The sequence below is a fragment of the Fragaria vesca genome, linkage group LG6 (assembly GCF_000184155.1).
Source record: "Fragaria vesca subsp. vesca linkage group LG6, FraVesHawaii_1.0, whole genome shotgun sequence".
Lineage (NCBI taxonomy): Eukaryota > Viridiplantae > Streptophyta > Magnoliopsida > Rosales > Rosaceae > Fragaria > Fragaria vesca.
In genome coordinates, this window is record NC_020496.1 from 5,872,085 (window position 1) to 5,891,289 (window position 19,205).

Genomic DNA, 19,205 nt, shown 5'->3' on the forward strand with positions numbered 1-19,205 from the left:
AAAAAAAAAATTTAGAATCCAGTTTTTAGCTTATGCGTTGAATGTAGAGATCAGACTAGAGACTCATCTTGAACATTTTTTTTTTTTGATTCAACACATTATTCTCATATACTTTCTTATTTCCTTACGAATTAAATCATCACCACAAGCTATAGGTTACACAAGGCAATGATCGATCTCAAAAACAATAACACCGTACCCCAAATGTAGTCATACGTACACTATATATGATTCTCCAGTAATAACTGTTTCCAGACTTGCGAATGAGTTCAATAGTTAGAACTTAGAAGAAGTTCCATAGTAAGCTTCCAATTAAACAATAACGTCCACTGGCTGAAGGATTCTAGCTCAAAGGCTAGAATATGTTCATTGGCAACATCTCTAACATCGACACATCTATGGGACATCTATTTGTGTTTGGAAAATTTTCAGTCCCTTAACAAAAACGAAAAGTAGGCATCCCCAGTACTACAAGATGCATACAATGTCCCTTTTGCGATGAGAACGAATAAGATCCGGGGGCATGTTCCACCACGTCAAACCATCCGGGGACAATGTTAGTTTCAATAAAAATCATCCCCAAACAAGCAGGGTTAGATGATTGCGCAATGTTTCCCAGCTTGCTATGCGAACAAGAAGAGCAAAACACGCACAGAGAAAAAGAAATCGTAGGGGATATCTGCCAATAGCTAAACATCCAAGTTCATCTGCCCATAGATAGTGGGCCATTAAATGGCCCAACGTCGTTGTGTTTAAATTTACTTCATCTAACCAATAGTTGGCCCATTAACTCCCTCAACCCAGTCAACCGTTGGACGGTTGTACCCATGACCACATTTTGTAGAAGAATCTGCGGAAGCTTACACGAAAGTCTCCGACTCTCCCTAAACCCTCCAAGTCTCCGACTCTCCAATTTACGGCAAAACAGAAACTTACACGAAGTGAACAGAACACGTACTCTTACTCTTTCAAACCATCCAAGCGCGGGATTAATTTGTATATAAATACCAGATCGAATTCGCAGAACAATTAATTACTAATAATCTTGTTAACTGGAGCTGGGAGAAGAACAATCACAGACGTTTAAGAATAGATACAGAGAGATGGGAGGTTCTGCCTCGAAGAAGCTATCGAGCCGATCAGAAAGGTGCTGCAGCATAGGGCATGGCTACAGTCAAGAATGTTTTGATTATGTTTTCGACTACTTACCAACTGCAGATGAACCTAGCGCTTCTTTTTCTTCTTCTTCTTCCGAACCAGATCGTGACACTGCAAATTCACAGCCCCTGCCATCAGCTCCAGTACTACCATTTTCATCATACGAAGATGAAGAAGAGAAGCAGATCGATATGGCGATTACAGCAACTCTGGAAGTACCAAACTTCCATAGGGAATCTTCTACCTCGAGTATGAGCTCTAGCTCTGCATCCGATGACGAAGAAGAGCGGCAGATTGATAGGGCGGTTTGGGCCTCTCTGAACCCTAGCTATGGTGAAGAATGGTCATCTCAGTCTGAGAATGGTAGTATCTCTTCTTCTTCTTCCCAGCCAAATGAAGATCCAAATCATTTCAGTGGCGAATTAGGAGGATGTGGGATATGTTACGAAGTCATTTCAATGCCAGCAATATGTGACCCCTGTGGGCATGTGAGCTGCCACGATTGTTTGCAACGGATTCATGAGAGCAGTACTAGTAGGTGTCCTCGTTGTCGTGGAGCAATCACCAAAGTGATGAGGAGGATTTATATGTAAATTAGTGTAGATTTAGCCACCAAGAGTTAAACATTAGTATTTAAATATAGACCCTAGTACGAATACGTTCTTGTAGACGAAGCTAGCTAGTATTGACAATAGCATCACTTCTTCCTGTATTTCTTTTACAAATGATAAATAAGATCATTCATGAGTGTTTCATATATACATTAATTTGACACTAGAGTCGAAAGTTTAAAAAATATTGTAACCAAATTAAAACTATCAAGAATCAAATTTCTTCGATACGGTTTATAGCACAGTTTTTTGGTCAAAATTGCATGTTTCTATTTTCGCATCAAAATATTCACACTTCTAAATCATGTTTTTAAAGACACTCTAAATCATAATTACAAAGGAAACAAACACAATTAAACAACCAACTTCTCGTTCTTCGATTCCTCCCAAATGACTGAACAATCTCCGTCGCGGACAGTGCATGGTGTGAAACACTGATACACACGCAGTACAACACAAGGTGCTCAGGATCGACGACCGCCTCAACCCCCTGAAACAGCTTGTGAATAGCAGTGGCATGTTCGTCTTCCGGCACCTCCATCATCGTTAGATATACTCAGAGATGAGCTTTTCATATCCCCTCTTAATTCTACTGTTGTCTATTTGCTCATGATATCAGAAAACTTCACATGTATAGGACAAGGATTTGGCCATTTGGGTTAGGATATTTCTTTGTTAATGAAGTCTGAAGTTCAAGCTTAGTCTCCAGTTTCAACGTAATGCCTCATGCAAATTAGCGTCTAGCTAGGCCGTCTGGCAAGTGGAAACACCAAAAGAGAATTGGAAACTTCAACATGATGAGTATCAATATCATCGCCTTCAAGCCCTCAAGAATCGAATTGAGTTGAAGGTCAAGTACTATCGATCGAGCCTAGTGTTACATGGAATGCGGAACGTTAAGATACGGGTTCACGGTATACGTGTACACGATACGAATACGTGTGCACAGTACGTTAGTTCCCCAGTCTCGCAACGTGATGATAACTACCTCTTGGAATCTCCATCTTTGGTTTTGGAGCATTCTACACCATACGAGCAAAATTTAAACCTAGCTATTAGTATCTCTGCTTTATGGATAATGACAGTGTGTATATGACGTTGCTATGGTGACGAGAGCGATTTTTCTTCTGTATATATCACACTAATCCCTTGGTTGGTCAACGTTGTATTTTCCACAGAGTTAGATGTAGATTGATTGAGACGAACCCATTGGAAACGGTTGCTTTTCTTCTAGAAAATATAACAAAAGGAATCGATCATTTCGTCACCAAATTGGTTGCATGATGCATGTAAGTTTGTCTGCCATGTATAGCTGCAGATTGTTCACTGGGACTATGGATCACAATGATAACTATGCAAAATTGGCTGAAATTTTGAATGTCTTAATGATAACTAAATTGGCTGAAATTTTATAAAGATGATCTATACATTTGTATTTAAAGACTAGACGATGGAGATGTGAAAATTCAATTGAAAAGTGAGTCTAAAGTGAAAATTTGCACCGTAAGAATAAATGTGGACGTATATATATATATAGCAGAGAAAGCTTGATATACTCTGTTCTGATGCATGTACGAGTCACGAGTCACGAAACCATAATCTCTTTATATATATATATATATATATATATATATATATATATTTACCCTTTACACCTTTTGGCGAAAGGAAATCTCAAAACTTGAAAAGAGGAGAGTCTTGAAAAGCTGTTGAGGAGGTGCATGTGTTCTTCACCTCACTTTTGTTGATGACAATCCAACGCATTAACAGGTCGAGCCACGTCCCATATATGCGATGGGCGCTTTGAAGATAACTTTCTTTTAGAAATTCAAATAAATAAATGAATAAAACTTTTCGATAGAAATCCCTATTGATTAATTCTCTAGCAAGTCATGTACGTGTGTAAACTCTCTACCAATTGATTTTTCTGAATTTCTTTTTTAAAGACATCAAGACTTATATTGATAAGAAGAAAGAGAACAACATGAACATGATCTGTCCGCATGCAAGAGCTAAGTATGAATGAACCATGCATGTAACAAAAAAGTTAGAGAAACATAGATCATATCTATGCTGAAAACCATGAAACGAAGAGTAGCTAGTAACCATTAACCAAGACATATTAGGCGTACCTAACTTATCAAATAAATCCAGTTCCACCCTACACAGAGGGCGTCCCCCGGAAGGAGAAACAAATCGAATAAGCCGAATCTCGCTCCTCCACGTACACCAAAACCACCAAAAGACTATATATTCTAGGATAAGGGCCGGCGGGTTTTCTTATGGTCACCAGAAGCAACTCCAATCACCAAGGAATGAATGTCCATCCACCATCTTTTGCTTAATTTTTTTATCGTACAGTTAAATAACATCAAGCGGATTTATTATTCATCAACAAAAAAACTAACTACAAATATAAATGATTGATATCACTTAATAAGCGTGACGTGAAAGATTAAGATTCTTTTTATAATTTTAGTCATAAGTTTTTATTTATCGTCACGTAATAATATGCGCTATACCTTCCGCTCTCTTTCCAAGTATCAAAGCACACAAATAATGTAACTTGTAACACCTTCCCCTCTTGTTCCGACGCCATTATCGCTTGTGTTCTTCCTCACTACCTCGTCCCTTCCATTGATCCATTCCATATCAATCAGCCAGAAAACGTAAAGAAAAGCCGTGTGTGTGTCTATCGATAAACTAAATTCCCCGTTACTGAAATAGGGAAAAAGCAACGAGTGCCCGACTGTCTCACCAAATTTTACCAAGTCGAGCTAAAATCACCCACTTACCTACTCTCCATTTATTAGTCCCCAGACTTATTTAGCTTTAAAAAAGAAAAAATATAAATAAATAATTTCCAGGTCTAATTTGAACAAGATTTTGGTTTTTGGTAAACAAATAAATCTGCAACAATTTCCAAGCAAAGAACATTGTCAGACTTTTTATCTAAGAAGATTTTATTTTATATTTTATTGGGAGAAGCGCGCTTATACTCAGCGCGTGCTGCTTCTGCCCTGGATGTTGATTGATTGGGTTATAGCTAGCCGGAAAGATAACTATCAGGTGACGAGGCCTGAAGCACTGCCGGCGCCAGTTTCATCTCGTTATGCATTTGCTGGTGCGTCATACTCCTATCGCTAAACCCTAGAAGCCATTTAGCATTCTATGAGTATGGTTTCATCTCATTATGCTTTTGTAGATGCATCATACTCCTATGCTTTCATTGTTTTTTTCTTCTTTTAAAGAACTACAGTCTATGTTTCTCCAAAAAGAACTACAGTTGACAAATATTTGATCTTTGAGGCAGAGAAGGGCAAATATTTGGACTTGTTTATATTTTTCTGTTAAAACTAGCGTATCTCCTAGTTATTTATTGAACTAAGCAAGTTTAATAACAAGGGATAGCTTCATGTTGGATATGAGTTTTTATAATTTTATGCCGCAGCTAGCCTTGCATTCTGGTATCAATCGGTATCAAGTACAGGAAACAAAATGTTTGAAGAATTTCATTACATGTATACATTTTAAGCTGTGAAATGAGCAGTCGACAGAAAATAGCATACTCAAGTTCACTCTCCCCAAAAGAGACTGATTTGTTCAAGTGCCTCAAACCAAGAGTTACAGATAAAGCTTGATGATCTTCTCGATCGCTACTCGACAACGAGGACACTTGTTGTCGGAGTGTTGAATCTTCACCCAGCAGTTGAAGCAAGCTACATGGCCACAAGGATCACAAGTTGCTCCGATTGGAGCATCATAACAATACTCGCATTCCGGTCTGCTACTGGAACTGTTTGGCTGAGCTTGTTGAGCTGATGACAGTAGTAACTGTGAAACTCTTGCTTGACCTTGTCGCGAAGGCGTAGAACTTCTAGATGCATCTGCAGCAGGTTCAGTCTGCCAAAATGACAATTGTGGGATGCTCCCTTGTTGTAATTCAGGCTCCAAAGAGACCATAATCGCCATAGCTATCTGACGCTCTTCTTCTTCTTTCTGTGCCTCCGCTTCTCTTTCTTCTTCTCCAGGAAGTATTGACAGCGCTGGAGCAGATGGCAGTAGCTGTGTGTCTCCATAACGGGTTGGAAAGGCCAATCCCAAGTCGTCGTCGTATGTATAACCATCCCTGTATATGGCTTGCTTCCCTTCTTCCATATCAGAGAAGCAGCTTCCCATCACTTCTCTGTATAAATCTTTCTACTATCTTAGCTACAATAAGCTATCACTGCTAATTATGTTTATATATAGGGGTGGTTAACTCAAATGGGTAAAATGACCAAATCCTTGTCCTGGGTGGTTTGGAATCTATTTAGGGTTCTACTTTATTTCCGAATCCCAATCGACCTGGGTTTGAATTTAGAAACCTATATAAATACCACCCGTATGGGGTAAAATGCTCGATACAGATCCAAAACCAAAGATGGAGATTCCAAGAGGCAGTTATCATCACGTTGCGATGCAAAAACCACAATCCCATACCACAGGGTCTCTGGAGAAGGACACGCTTCCCATCAGTCTGCAGTTGTTCAAGTCACGCCAATTGCGCTGCGATCCATTCTTTACAATATCTACTTTAGCTAGTCAGCCGCTTATAAAGGTGAAGTTTTCTGATATCAAGAAGCATGTACACGACAGTAAAATCAAGAGGTGGTATGAAGAGCTCTTTGCCGAGTATTTGACAATGATGGAGGTGCCGGAAGAGGAACACGCCGCTGCGATTCACAAGGTATTTCAAGCAGTTGAGGCGGTCGTCAATCCTGAGCACCCTGTCGTGCTGCATGTGTATGAGTGTTTGTCACCATGCATTGTCCGCGACGGAGATTGTTCAGTCAGTTGGAGAAAGAATTAAAAGTTGGTTGTTTACTTGTGTAATTTGTTTCCTTTGTAATTTTTACTTTCTAAATTTTTCTATCCTACGCAATTTGAATCATTTGATGTACCTCAAAAAAAAAAAAAAAAAAAAAAAAAAAAACTTAGAATCCAGTTTTTAGCTTATGCGTTGAATGTAGAGATCAGACTAGAGACTCATCTTGAACTATTTTTTTTTTTCTTTCTGAATCAACACATTATACTTTCTTATTTCCTTACGAATTAAATCATCACCACAAGCTATAAGTTACACAAGGCAATGATCGATCTCATAAACAAAAACACCGTACCCCAAATGTAGATATACGTACACTATATATGATTCTCCAGTAGTAACTGTTTCCAGACTTGCGAATGAGTTCAATAGTTAGAACTTAGTAGAAGTTCCATAGTAAGCTTCCAATTAAACAATAACGTACGTCCACTAGCTGAATGATCGATGCAGCGGAAATATAACGTTGGAATCCACCAACAGTGACTTGAATCCACAAGTCAAGTTCTCTCGAATCCACAAGAGGAATTCTGGAATCCACCAGAAAATTAATAAAAACTCAAGAGTTTTTATTAATATGAAAGCTGACCACTACAACTGATAAATGCTCCTTATATAAGAGCAAATAAACCCTAGGGCAACTAACAACAAAACCTAAAAACCCATGGATTAAAAGAATAGTTAATTTCAGTTTACTACCCTGAACTTTAAGTTTAAAATCAGTTTGATACCTCATCTTTTTTTTAATCAGTTTCATACCTAAACTTTCAAAATGATATCAATATCGACCAAAATGACTAAAATAACCCTGGTTAATCTTTTTACCCTTTCTCCCTCTCTCTCTCTCTGGCAACGCCGTCGCAACGGCCAGGGGAGGAGGAGGGGCTGCCGCCGGGGCCCATTGCTGGTGGTAGGGGTGGATGCCGACGTTGACCATGTGGTGGATTTGGAGGCACAGAGAGAGAGGGTAAAAAGATTAACCAGGGCTATTTTAGTCATTTTGGTCGAGATTGATGTCATTTTGAAAGTTTAGGTATGAAACTGATTAAAAAAAAAGATGAGGTATCAAACTGATTTTAGACCTAAAGTTCAGGATAGTAAACTGAATTTTTTCCTTAAAAGAAAACCAAATCCAAAACAAATTATTAAAAATAATTGTTGAAAACAAGTAAATCTGCATTTTGGAAGCCTAAACGGACTCGGATGGCCTAAAAAGTCCATACGTTGTGACAAAGCGATGAGTTTGGTTCGTTGGGCCATTCAACTTCCGGAAATGTATCATAATTGTCAATCAGACACCGAACGCCAAATTTAGAGCAAACCGGGTTTAGACTTGTTCCGATCGATCTGCTCTTCAATCTCTATCGCCATATGTTCTATATCACTGAAGGATTCTAGCTCAAAGGCTAGAATATGTGCATTGGCAACATCTCTAACATCGACAAATCTATAAGTTGTGTTCGGAAATTTTTCAGTCCCTTCACAAAAACGAAAAGTAGGCATCCCCACCAGATGCATACAATGTGTCCCAACGAATAATGTTCCACCACGTCAAACCATCCATCCGGGGACAATGTTAGTTTCAATAAAAATCATCCCCAAACAAGCAGGGTTAGATGATTGCACAATGTTTTTCAGCTTGCTATACGAATAAGAGCAAAACACAGAGAAAAAGAAATCGTACAGATAGTGGGCCAATAGCTAAACATCCAAGTTCATCTGCCAATAGATAGTGGGCCATTAAATGGCCCAACGCAGCTACCGTCGTTGTGTTCAAATATACCTTATCTAACCAATAGTTGACCCATTAACTGCCTCAACCCAGTCAACCGTTGTACGGTTGTACCCATTACCACGAGGAATTTGTAGAAGAATCTGGAACAGTTCAACTGTTAGAACTAGCTAGAAACAGAACCGCGGAATTTTTCTCACTCCAAGTCTCCGACTCTCCAATTTACGGCTCAACAGAAGCTTACACGAAGTGAACAGAACACGTACTCTTACTCTTTCATACCAACCAAGCGCGGGATTAATTTGTCTATAAATACCAGATCGAATTCGCAGAACAATTAATTACTAAGCTTGTTAACTGGAGCTGGGAGAAGAACATACACAGACGTTTAAGAATATATACAGAGAGATGGGAGGTTCTGCCTCGAAAAAGCTATCGAGCCGATCAGAAAGGTCCTGCAGCAGCAGGAATGGCTACAGTCCAGAATGTTTTGATTATGTTTTCGACTGCTTATCCCCACGATGTTCATACTTGAATGAACCAACTGCAGATGAACCTAGCGCTTCTTCTTCTTCTTATTCCGAACCAGGTCGTGACACTGCAAATTCACACCCCCTGCCATCAGCTCGAGTACAACCATTTTCATACGAAGATGAAGAAGAGAAGCAGATCGATATGGCGATTACGGCATCTCTGGAAGTACCAAACTTCCGTAGGGAATCTTCTACCTCGAGTATGAGCTCTAGCTCTGCATCCGATGACGAAGAAGAGCGGCAGATTGATACGGCGATTTGGGCCTCTCTGAACCCTAGCTATGGTGAAGAATGGTCATCTGAGTCTGAGAGTGGTAGTAGCTCTTCTTCTTCTTCCCAGCCAAACGAAGATTCAAATCATTTCAGTGGCGAATTAGGAGGATGTGGGATATGTTTCGAAGTCATTTCAATGCCAGCAATATGTGACCCCTGTGGGCATGTGAGCTGCCACGATTGTTTGCAACGGATTCAGAGCAGTACTGCTAGTAGGTGTCCTCGTTGTCGTGGAGGAATCACCAAAGTGATGAGGATTTATATGTAAATTAGTGTGGATTAATTTAGCCACCAAGAGTTAAACATTTCTGTTTTTTTTTTTGTTCAAGCCACCAAGAGTTAAACATTAGTATTTAAATATAGACCCTAGTACTAATACGTTCTCGTAGACGAAGCTAGCTAGTATTGACAATAGCATCACTTCTTCCTGTATTTCTTTTACAAATAAGATCATTCAGTGTTTCTATTTTCGCATCAAAATATTCACACTTCTAAATCATGATTTTAAAGACATTCTAAATCATAATTAGAGGAAGCAAACACAATTAAACAACCAACTTCTCGTTTTTCCTCCCAAATGACTGAACAATCTCCGTCGCGGACAATGCATGGTGTGAAACACTGATACACATGCAGTACAACACAGGGTGCTCAGGATCGACGACCGCCTCAACTGCCTGAAACAGCTTGTGAATAGCAGCGGAATGCATGTTTGTCTTCCGTCACCTCCATCATCGTCAGATATACTCAGAGATGAGCTTTTCATATCCCCTCTTCATTCTACCGTTGTCTATTTGCATGCATGCTTCTGGATATCAGAAAACTTCACATGTATAGGACAAGGATTTGGCCATTTGGGTTAGAGATCTTTCTTTGTTAATGAAGTCTGAAGTTCAAGATTAGTCTCCAGTTTCAACGTAATGCTTCATGCAAATTAGCGTCTAGGCCGTCTGGCAAGTGGAAACACCAAAAGAGAATTGGAAACTTCAACATGATGAGTATCAATATCATCACCTTCAAGCCCTCAAGAATCGAATTGAGTTGAAGATCAAGTACTATTGATCGAGCCTAATGTTACATGGAATATGCGGAACATTAAGATACGGGTTCACGGTATTAATTAATACGTGTACACAGTACGAATACAGTGTGCACAATACATTAATTAGTTACCCAGGTACGCATTACGTTAATATGGTAGCCCAGCTTTTAGCATAGATATATCTAACATCTGGATCATCTCCAACAGCTTCCCCAAAATTTCTTTAAAATGGGAAAGCAAAAGCTAAAATCTCTAAAAAAAATTATGCTCAAAATCTAACAGCTTCTCCATTTTGAAGATTTCGACATTTAATACAACAATAAAATATATTATATCATCATTAATTATAGCAAAAAATACATTATATATTTTATTGTAACAATAAAATACCTAATAAAATATTCTATTGTTGTCTTTTTCTTGTTGGAGCACGTGAAGAATTTAATTTTAAGAAATGAAGACTTTGCTGCAAATTTGGGGAATAAAGTATCTCTCTTTCTTCTCCTTCTCTATTTTAGAGAATGAGATGGGAAAACTGTTGAACCTAAAAAAGACTTAATAAAATCGAGGAAATCGAGAAAATGGAAAGCTGTTGGAGATGCTAATACGTAGATTGTAGTAAAGAACCATTCATCTTTTGTCAACACAATTGTTCAACTTAATTTTGACATGAACTTTCCTTTAGAAATCATCAGGCCGGCTGGTCAGTACAGTGCTGTAGAAACCATCCTTATTCTATAGTCAACACAACTATTAGATTGACATGGTTTCTATAATTACTTTTTTGATTATCGTATTCCGAATATTTAATAACAAAATTTTAATTTTGTATTGTCAGCGCTCTGAAAGCATACAAAAGCATCAGAGACCACCAAGAACACAGGAAGATATATGGAGGACCAATCTTTGCTAAACAGATCGGATAAAATTGGAAGAGTCTGAAAGACCGAGCATTATAATTATAAAGATCTAAATGGCCGTCGATTTCATGATTTTAGATAAACTCGACCCTAATTACCAAGAAAAAGTTGTTGCATTTCTTTAATTTGGTTGTCTATTTTGGTTTGGTGAGTCGTTATGGACTTGTGGTACAGTCAGCTTCTGTAAATTAAATAACCTTTAGAAAGCAAATAGTAAACTAGGCAACTTTGATTTCAATTATTTTAGAACATCTTGCAAGGTTAATTAAGTTGAAATGCGCGTCTTACTGTCAAAGTCCACTTCTTTTGGAAACTCTAAATTTTCCGGGTCCATTTTCATGGACAATTGAGAAGTTCAGGGAGAAGAAACATGTATGAACCAAGTTAACCACCCCTATATAAGAGAACATAATTAGCAGTGATAGCTTATTATAGCTAAGATAGTAGAAAGATTATACAGAGAAGTGGATGGGAAGCAGCTTCTCTGATATGGAAGAAGGGAAGCAAGCCATCTATTGGGATGGTTATACATACGACGACGGCTTTGGACTGGTCTTTCCAACCCGTTATGCAGACACACAGCTACTGCCATCTGCTCCAGCGCTGTCAATACTTCCTGGAGAAGAAGAAAGAGAAGCAGAGGCACAGAAAGAAGAAGAAGAGCGTCAGATAGCTATGGCGATTATGGTCTCTTTGGAGCCTGAATTGCAACAAGGGAGCATCCCACAATTGTCATTTTGGCAGACTGAACCGACTGCAGATGCATCTAGCAGTTCTACGCCTTTGCGACAAGGTCAAGCAAGAGTTTCACAGTTACTGTCATCAGCTAAACAAGCTCAGCCAAACGGTTCCAGCAGTAGACCGGAATGCGAGTATTGTTATGATGCTCCAATCGGAGCAACTTGTGATCCTTGTGGCCATGTAGCTTGCTTCAACTGCTGGGTGAAGATTCAAGACTCCGACAACAAGTGTCCTCGTTGTCGAGTAGTGATCAAGAAGATTATCAAGCTTTATCTGTAACTCTTGGTTTGAGGCACTTGAACAAACCAGTCACTTTTGGTTAGAGTGAACTTGAGTATGCTATTTTCTGTAGACTGCTCATTTCACAAGCATTTTGTTTCCTGTACTTGATACCGATTGATACCAGAATGCAAGGCTAGCTGCGGCATAAAATTATAAAAACTCATATCCAACATGAAGCTATCCCTTTGTTATTAAACTTGCTTAGTTCAATAAATAACTAGGAGATACACTAGTTTTAACAGAAAAATATAAACAAGTCCAAATATTTGCCCTACTCTGCCTCAAAGATCAAATATTTGTCAACTGTAGTTCTTTTTGGAGAAACATAGACTGTAGTTCTTTAAATGAAGAAAAAAACACCGAAAGCATGAGTATGATGCACCTGCAAAAGCATCATGAGATGAAACCATACTCATAGAGTGCAAAGGGTTTAGCGATAGGAGTATGATGCACCAGCAAATGCATAACGAGATGAAACTGGCGCTGCCAGTGCTTCAGGCCTCGTCACCTGATAGTTATCTTTCCGGCTATAACCCAATGAATCAACATCCAGAGCAGAAGCAGCACGCGCCGAGTATAAGCTTCTCCCAATATGATCATCAACAGAAGTAGCAGCATGTGCCGAGTATAAGCTTCTCTGTACACGATCATCAATAGCAGCAGCAGCATGCGCAGAATACAAACTTCTCTCTACACCATCAGGTGCTCTCCTTTGCAAGGGATCATTCTCAACCAAGTAAGATTCTCGTCTTGCACCAGCAAAGTAAGATCCCAAAGGAACATCTCCTCTCCTCTGAGGAGCAGCATATTGGTCCAGTGATGAACCCCCATAATAGCTAAAGTGAGTAGAGTAGGGATCCCTTGCATATAAATCTACAGCGGCAGCAGATGTCGCAGGAGGCAACTCATGTCTTGCACCAACAGTATACGCTGAGTACTCTTTCTCATTCAAGTAGAGATCCGAAGGAACAGTTTCTCGATGTGCAGGGGCAGCCTCCCTATAAAGGTTTGGCTGTCTTAAAAACTGGTCCCTTGCATAATCTCTGCGCTGAACCTCTACAGCTGGACTGACAGGACGAGGAGCCAGATTTCTTCTCTCTCCTTGAAGACCATAGGCTCGATATTCCTTTTCGGAAAGGTACAAATGACGAGGCATTTCCTCTCTTCTTGCAGATGCCACATCCCGGTATGCAGCATGCTGCTCCCTTTCATGAGCTAACGCTGGATAACTCCTGTAACCACCATTGGGATAGGGATCTCTAGCACGTGCATCCCTGCGTGAAAGTGGTAGCACTTCTCTCGCTCTCCCACGAGTTTTCCTATCCCGATTGTCTGCCCTGAGTGGGGAATGCGTGGGTAGAGAAGATGAATGAACTTGAGCAGGACGGAAAAGTGCTGTGAGCTTCCTGACCTGAAAGAATGCTGGTTAGCATATTCCAATATTTGCAAACAAAATATATAACATAACTAAATGAAACACTAACAGGTGTTTCCATAAGGAAAAAAGACAAAAAAGAATAAGAATTTGTAAAGGAGGCCAGATTTCTTACTTGTCGAACAGTAAGTTCTGTTTTGAACTTCTTCTTTTTCTCATCGTAGTTTTCCTTTATTGCCTTCCTGAAAACGCTTTCAGGTAGAGGAAGGCAGTCTTTGTCCACATTAAACCGAACCTGAAGTTTGAAAATCATCAGCACAGTTATACAGAGAAAATTAGTAACCAGAGGCAGATTGAAGAGATTGTGACCTGAGCAGGGAAGGCCCCACCAAAAGCTTTTGGCTCGAGTTTTAAGCCACCGGAAGAGGATGCCTTGTAAACTCCATATAAGAGCTTAAGGTCAAAATCATAGAGAAAAAGCTTCATGCCAGGTTTAATACCCAACACAGTGTCTTTTTTACCCATTGAAACACCCATTACACGATAATCGAAACAGTCTGGCTTTGTCTTTCCACTGCACATGAATATTAAACCACCAAGCTTTTCTCTCTTTTCCGGCCCATGAAGTTTTTCTGTATTCTTTTGTTGGCTCTTTTCTACTTCATCCATCTTTCCTTTATTCTTTTGTGCCTGATGGCTCTTATCAGTCTGCTGTTCATCAGCATTTTTCTGTTGCTTATCTCTTCTTAAGTTTGCTTTCTTCACATCTTCTTCCCTTTTGTTGTTGCTCTCTTTGGGACCCTTATTCCTGAACCTCTTTCTCTTTGCATTAACCAGCGAACTACTAGCACCTTTGCTACCTTTCAAACTGTTATCACCCAGAGATTTCTTAAATAATTTAGCTTTGCCCTTCAATGATTTTGGGGTTTTCTTTCTAGTATTTGATGCTTCTGCAGGGGAGACGGCTTTCTTTTCAGTTGGATCAGGTTTGTTTGATTCTTCTGCAGGAGAGGACATTTTATTTTCAGCTGACTCAGTAATGTATACGTCAGCAGAAGATGGGATCTTTGCTTCAGTCGACTCTGGTTTGTTGGGTGCTTCTGCAGCAGAGGGGATATGTTCAGATAACTCTGGATTATTCAACAGGCCTAATTCCGGTCTACTGAGCACTTCAGCAGAAGAGGTGATCTTTGATGACTCCGCTTTGTCGGTTGCTTCTACACTAGAGGGAATATGGTTAGAGGACTCTGGATTATTCAACACTTCTAACTCAGGTGTACTCAGCACTTCCACAGAAGAGGGTATCTCCTGTTCAGATGACACTGGTTTGTTGGGTGCTTCTGCAGGAGAGGGAATATGGTCAGATGACTCTGTATTATTCAAAACTTCTGTAGGACTCTTTATTTCATTCCCTTGAACTGTTTCCGTATAGTTATCACTCTGATCCATAGTCCACTAAACAATCAAACAGAAAGACTTGCATGCATCCTGCAAGGCTGCAACCAAATTGGTAATGAAATTATCCATTTTTGTACAATTCCAAAGAAGAACACTCGAGAACAACATAATGTGGACACAATATATATTTGAAAACACAAAGGATCAACTTGAGCACGAATACAAGCTTGAAGTTTCAATATATTTAAGTCACTGGTGAATCAAACTGCTTCCAACTTGGGCAGGTTCGACAGGTAAGCCAATATTTTTTTATCAAAGTTTTCAACTACAATTTTAACAATGCTCAACATGTGTGTGTGCATCGGAGGTCTTTGTAGTCCGTAAAAAAAAACAAAAACAAAAACAAAAAACAAAAAACAAAAAGACAAAAAACAAAAAACAAAAACAAAAACAAAAAACAAAAAACAAAAAGAAAAAGGAAACGAAGGCCAAACCACCTCTCATCCTTCGCCCTATTCTGGCCATAGGAAAAACTCGAGTTTCCTTTCCTAATATCAAACAGTTAATACTGAAAACAACAGACTGAAGAAGTACAAATCCTGGGTGAGGATGGTCAAGTCCTAAATAAGCTTAACTGTGCCATCAAAATTCAGTTCTGGAGGATAATTATCATACTAATCGTTCAACATCTAGACATAACAAGGTCTAAGAAAGAGGCACCAGTGTTGTAAAATCTTGGTCAAACTCGGCAGACGGCCAATTTGTATTATGTAGTAGTGTAGTACCTTCTTTGACCAAACAAAAAAAGAATCACACACTCACAAAGCAACTTCATCAGTAAAACAAGAGTCGAACTAACCCTAGGTCACTGTACTTCATCATATTAAATTGATTTAAACTAAAATTGTACAAGATTAACAACACATGGTAATATACCATCATTGCCTATATATAGGCTCGCTGAAATACAGCAGCAGCAACTACACATCACAAAAGATCCACAAGGACTGTAGACTTAACCTTTACTTCATTTTTCTCCTTTCAGTTTATTTCCATCACCAGAATACCAAATCTTCTTTTATTTGATATCAATACCTATACAGGTTGCAGTAGTAACTGAAGAAGTACAAGTCCAGGGATACCTATTTAATGTCTTTGTCTACCTCCCATGTACAGAATGGACATGGCTTTACTACTGAAATCTACAATTGACTAATAAAAATCACGACAAAGGCTTTTTGACACTCAAATTTATTACCATCCTTGTCGGATGGCGAAACATGCTAAATGTGCACTTTTAGTACATCCTATTAATTTCAATTACTTCTAGGGAACATGCTCTTTTACAGTTTAGCCGCTCCATAACTAGCAATAAATATGCTGAAAGGACTTCACTACAGAACGTCCCGCCAGACTTGGCGGGCGAAAAACTGCCACAAATGCACTTTTGGTACATCTGCAGTATCAGAACCAATAAAACTCATGCATCTGTTCTCTCTTTGTAACGTTACCACCAAGAATTATGTTCCTTCGTATTCCACCCTCCCGAGCTTACAATAAAAACTCAAATCTAAGGGACACACAATCACATGATTCTCCTATTCTGACAAAGATACCGAAAACACTGAACACGCCCAAAAAAACCAAGTGTTTGTTGAAGCTTACCGTTAATCACATAATCTCCTACCATAAATTCTCAACAAATAAAGATCACAAATCACAAACAAGCCTCACATACTCAAATCACAATCAAGCCTCAGATTCATGTATATTCCAAATGATCATAACAAAAGAAAACAATCACCAACATTCCTTTAAAACCAATGCGTGATCATGCAATAAAAAACCAAGCTTGAATTTTGACCACAGAATTCCAAAACCCTAAATCGGTGCCCAGAAACGAATGAGAGAATTCAACAGCTGAGCATATCCATCAATCTCCAAAACTCGGATATCAAATAAGCATTCTCAATCAATCAAAAGAATCACACATTCATCACCCATAAAACTCAATTTCATCAATTCAGAGGAAGAACTTTCAGTTCGGAAATCAATTCCGCCAATTCAAATTCATCATCAGATAAAAGAAAGGTACGAAATTGAAAAACCCGAATATATATGATTCAAACTGAGGAATAGTTAGGTTTTGAGAGAGGAATAGAGATAGAGAGAGTACCTTGGTGAGGATGAGAGAGAATCTGGGTAGAAAAAGCCGAAGAAGAAGAAAAGGAACGAAGGAGGAGGAGACTCTCTCCGCGCTTGCGTTTCAGTTCTTTAATAACGTATCTCACTCTATTTATCTCTGTTTGTTTCTTCACCTTTTAAGAATTGTTATCCTTTTTTACTCAAAAACTTAACAAACAAAATGTGTGGTTGGTGGGTAATTACTGTACAGACCCGGAGTGTCTTTTATTTACTATACCGACTTCAAAACTATAAAATCGATATTCGTGATTTAAATGTTATTTCATTTATTTGTAATATTGAAACTGTCTTTTAGATTTAAGATAATAACCTCGATCGACAAAACCGAAACTGATGAATCAAAATTCAATTTCAGTTCTTCCAATATTTGCTCATATTTTTAAATGCATGTTGTATGATGTCCTAAGTCTCACTATTTTACATTGATTCATTCCATATTCATTTTGTATAAGCTAGATAGGTACTTTTTATGATGACATTATCAACTATACTTCCTTATATAGCTTAATTTGCTTCTACTTTCATCCCCTGATAGGTAAAAAGAAAAGTTACCAACCCAAAAAACAGCACAAATTTCATCATTGTAAAGCTCACGTAAGAGTTTGCATGCTTACATAATCACCCAAAAAGGGTCAAAAGAAACATAATCCAAATCAAAGAAGAAAACTAATTCAGTCAATGAAAGATTAACTTCTAACCTGAATTCCACTATCAATAAGGGATTCAACAACTGCTCTAATCTTCCCTTCAAACTTGCATGTCTCTGTCCCTCACGGTCAGTATAAGCATCAGCTTCTCTTGCTCTACCAGCTAAAAATTTGGCCGATGGCTATCGAGACTTCACTGCAGCTTTGATGTCTTTTTTTTCTCGATGTGGCAGCTTTGATGTCTTTGGAGTTGGTGCCTGCAAGCGACAACATGCAAATCAGTAGTAAAACTTAAGGTCATTCTACAAAGCATGAAGCATGCAAGTACTCTATATAAGGGTTGGCAAAAACTATAGCAAGAACTAGCCGATCTTCACAGCATCGTGTAAGCATAACAAAAGTAGTATTAATTCATTCATGCATCTCTATAGTAAATCGATGGGTTGAGATTAAGATACAATGTTGTGATAAGGAAAACATGTTTAATGGGAAATATGCTAGCTAAGGATGTGAAACGAGTGTGTACATGGTGGAAACCACTAGTGGGCACATAGAATGAAGCAAGGCCTAAATGTTTCTCCATAAGCAAGGCCCCTCTGTTCCAAACCTTCCCAAACACCTGCTATAACATCTTAATTTCTTCCCTTCTTACTCGACTAATATCATCCGATTGATGAGAAATATTTTAAGGGTGAAAGAATAAAGAAAAAAAGAAACTTAGAGAAACGAAATAAAACAAGTACACGTCATATGAAACAATAACATTATCTCAGACTACTACGTGTATTATAGTTTAGAACTGCCATTTGAGACTAAAAGATCAAAGCTTTTTAAGAATACGCGAATACAATTCTTTCACTTATGTCTCTCGCTCTAATTAATTATAGGTATGTTACATAGTACTATAGCAGGATTGCTTGTTCACTGCCACATCTTATTAGGGACATTTAATCAAGTCGTTCACATGGTTTGAACCAATAGTTTACAAATATAGGACAACACAATATGGGTTATAAATTTTCTTTTGAGCAAGTCCAACAAGGCAACAATCAAAGTTGGAGAAGCATACCTATTCCATTTAGTACGATCGAAGTCATGAACAATGAGATTCGGAGAAAACCATTTTAATTTCACCTCGTCTAAATTTCATTGTTTGCGTTGCATACCAGAATTCAAACTGCATGTAAATTGCCATATCTCAAACTGCATGAACATTCATCATATATGTTACTCCTCCCACCGCATCTGTTTTGTTAAGTGGTAGTTACACTAGTTACACAATAGAGAGAACACATACTGAATTATGACATTTCTAGTAATACTGTTGTGCTACTAATTATTGTTGTATGTGTTAGTACAATTGGAAATGGGAGGTTTAGGAAATATATATAGTATTTAGGAATAACAGTGTCATGTTTGATTTA

General features: G+C 38.5%; 1 protein-coding gene across 1 annotated transcript in view; it reads right to left on the reverse strand.

Moving 5' to 3' along the window:
- LOC101309657 overlaps positions 1-17,233 on the reverse strand; it is a 37,407-nt gene extending 20,174 nt beyond the window's left edge. Inside the window, exons 1-7 of the mRNA XM_004304992.1 lie at positions 17,106-17,233; positions 13,901-15,027; positions 13,641-13,826; positions 12,610-13,567; positions 6,177-6,261; positions 5,398-5,955; positions 1,210-1,367 (exon numbers count right to left, since the gene is read on the reverse strand). Of these exons, the coding sequence (XP_004305040.1) occupies positions 1,210-1,367; positions 5,398-5,955; positions 6,177-6,261; positions 12,610-13,567; positions 13,641-13,826; positions 13,901-14,980 (3,025 nt within the window). The 5' untranslated portion in view covers positions 14,981-15,027; positions 17,106-17,233. The remainder of the gene's footprint in view (positions 1-1,209; positions 1,368-5,397; positions 5,956-6,176; positions 6,262-12,609; positions 13,568-13,640; positions 13,827-13,900; positions 15,028-17,105) is intronic.
- Positions 17,234-19,205: the final 1,972 nt, after the last annotated feature.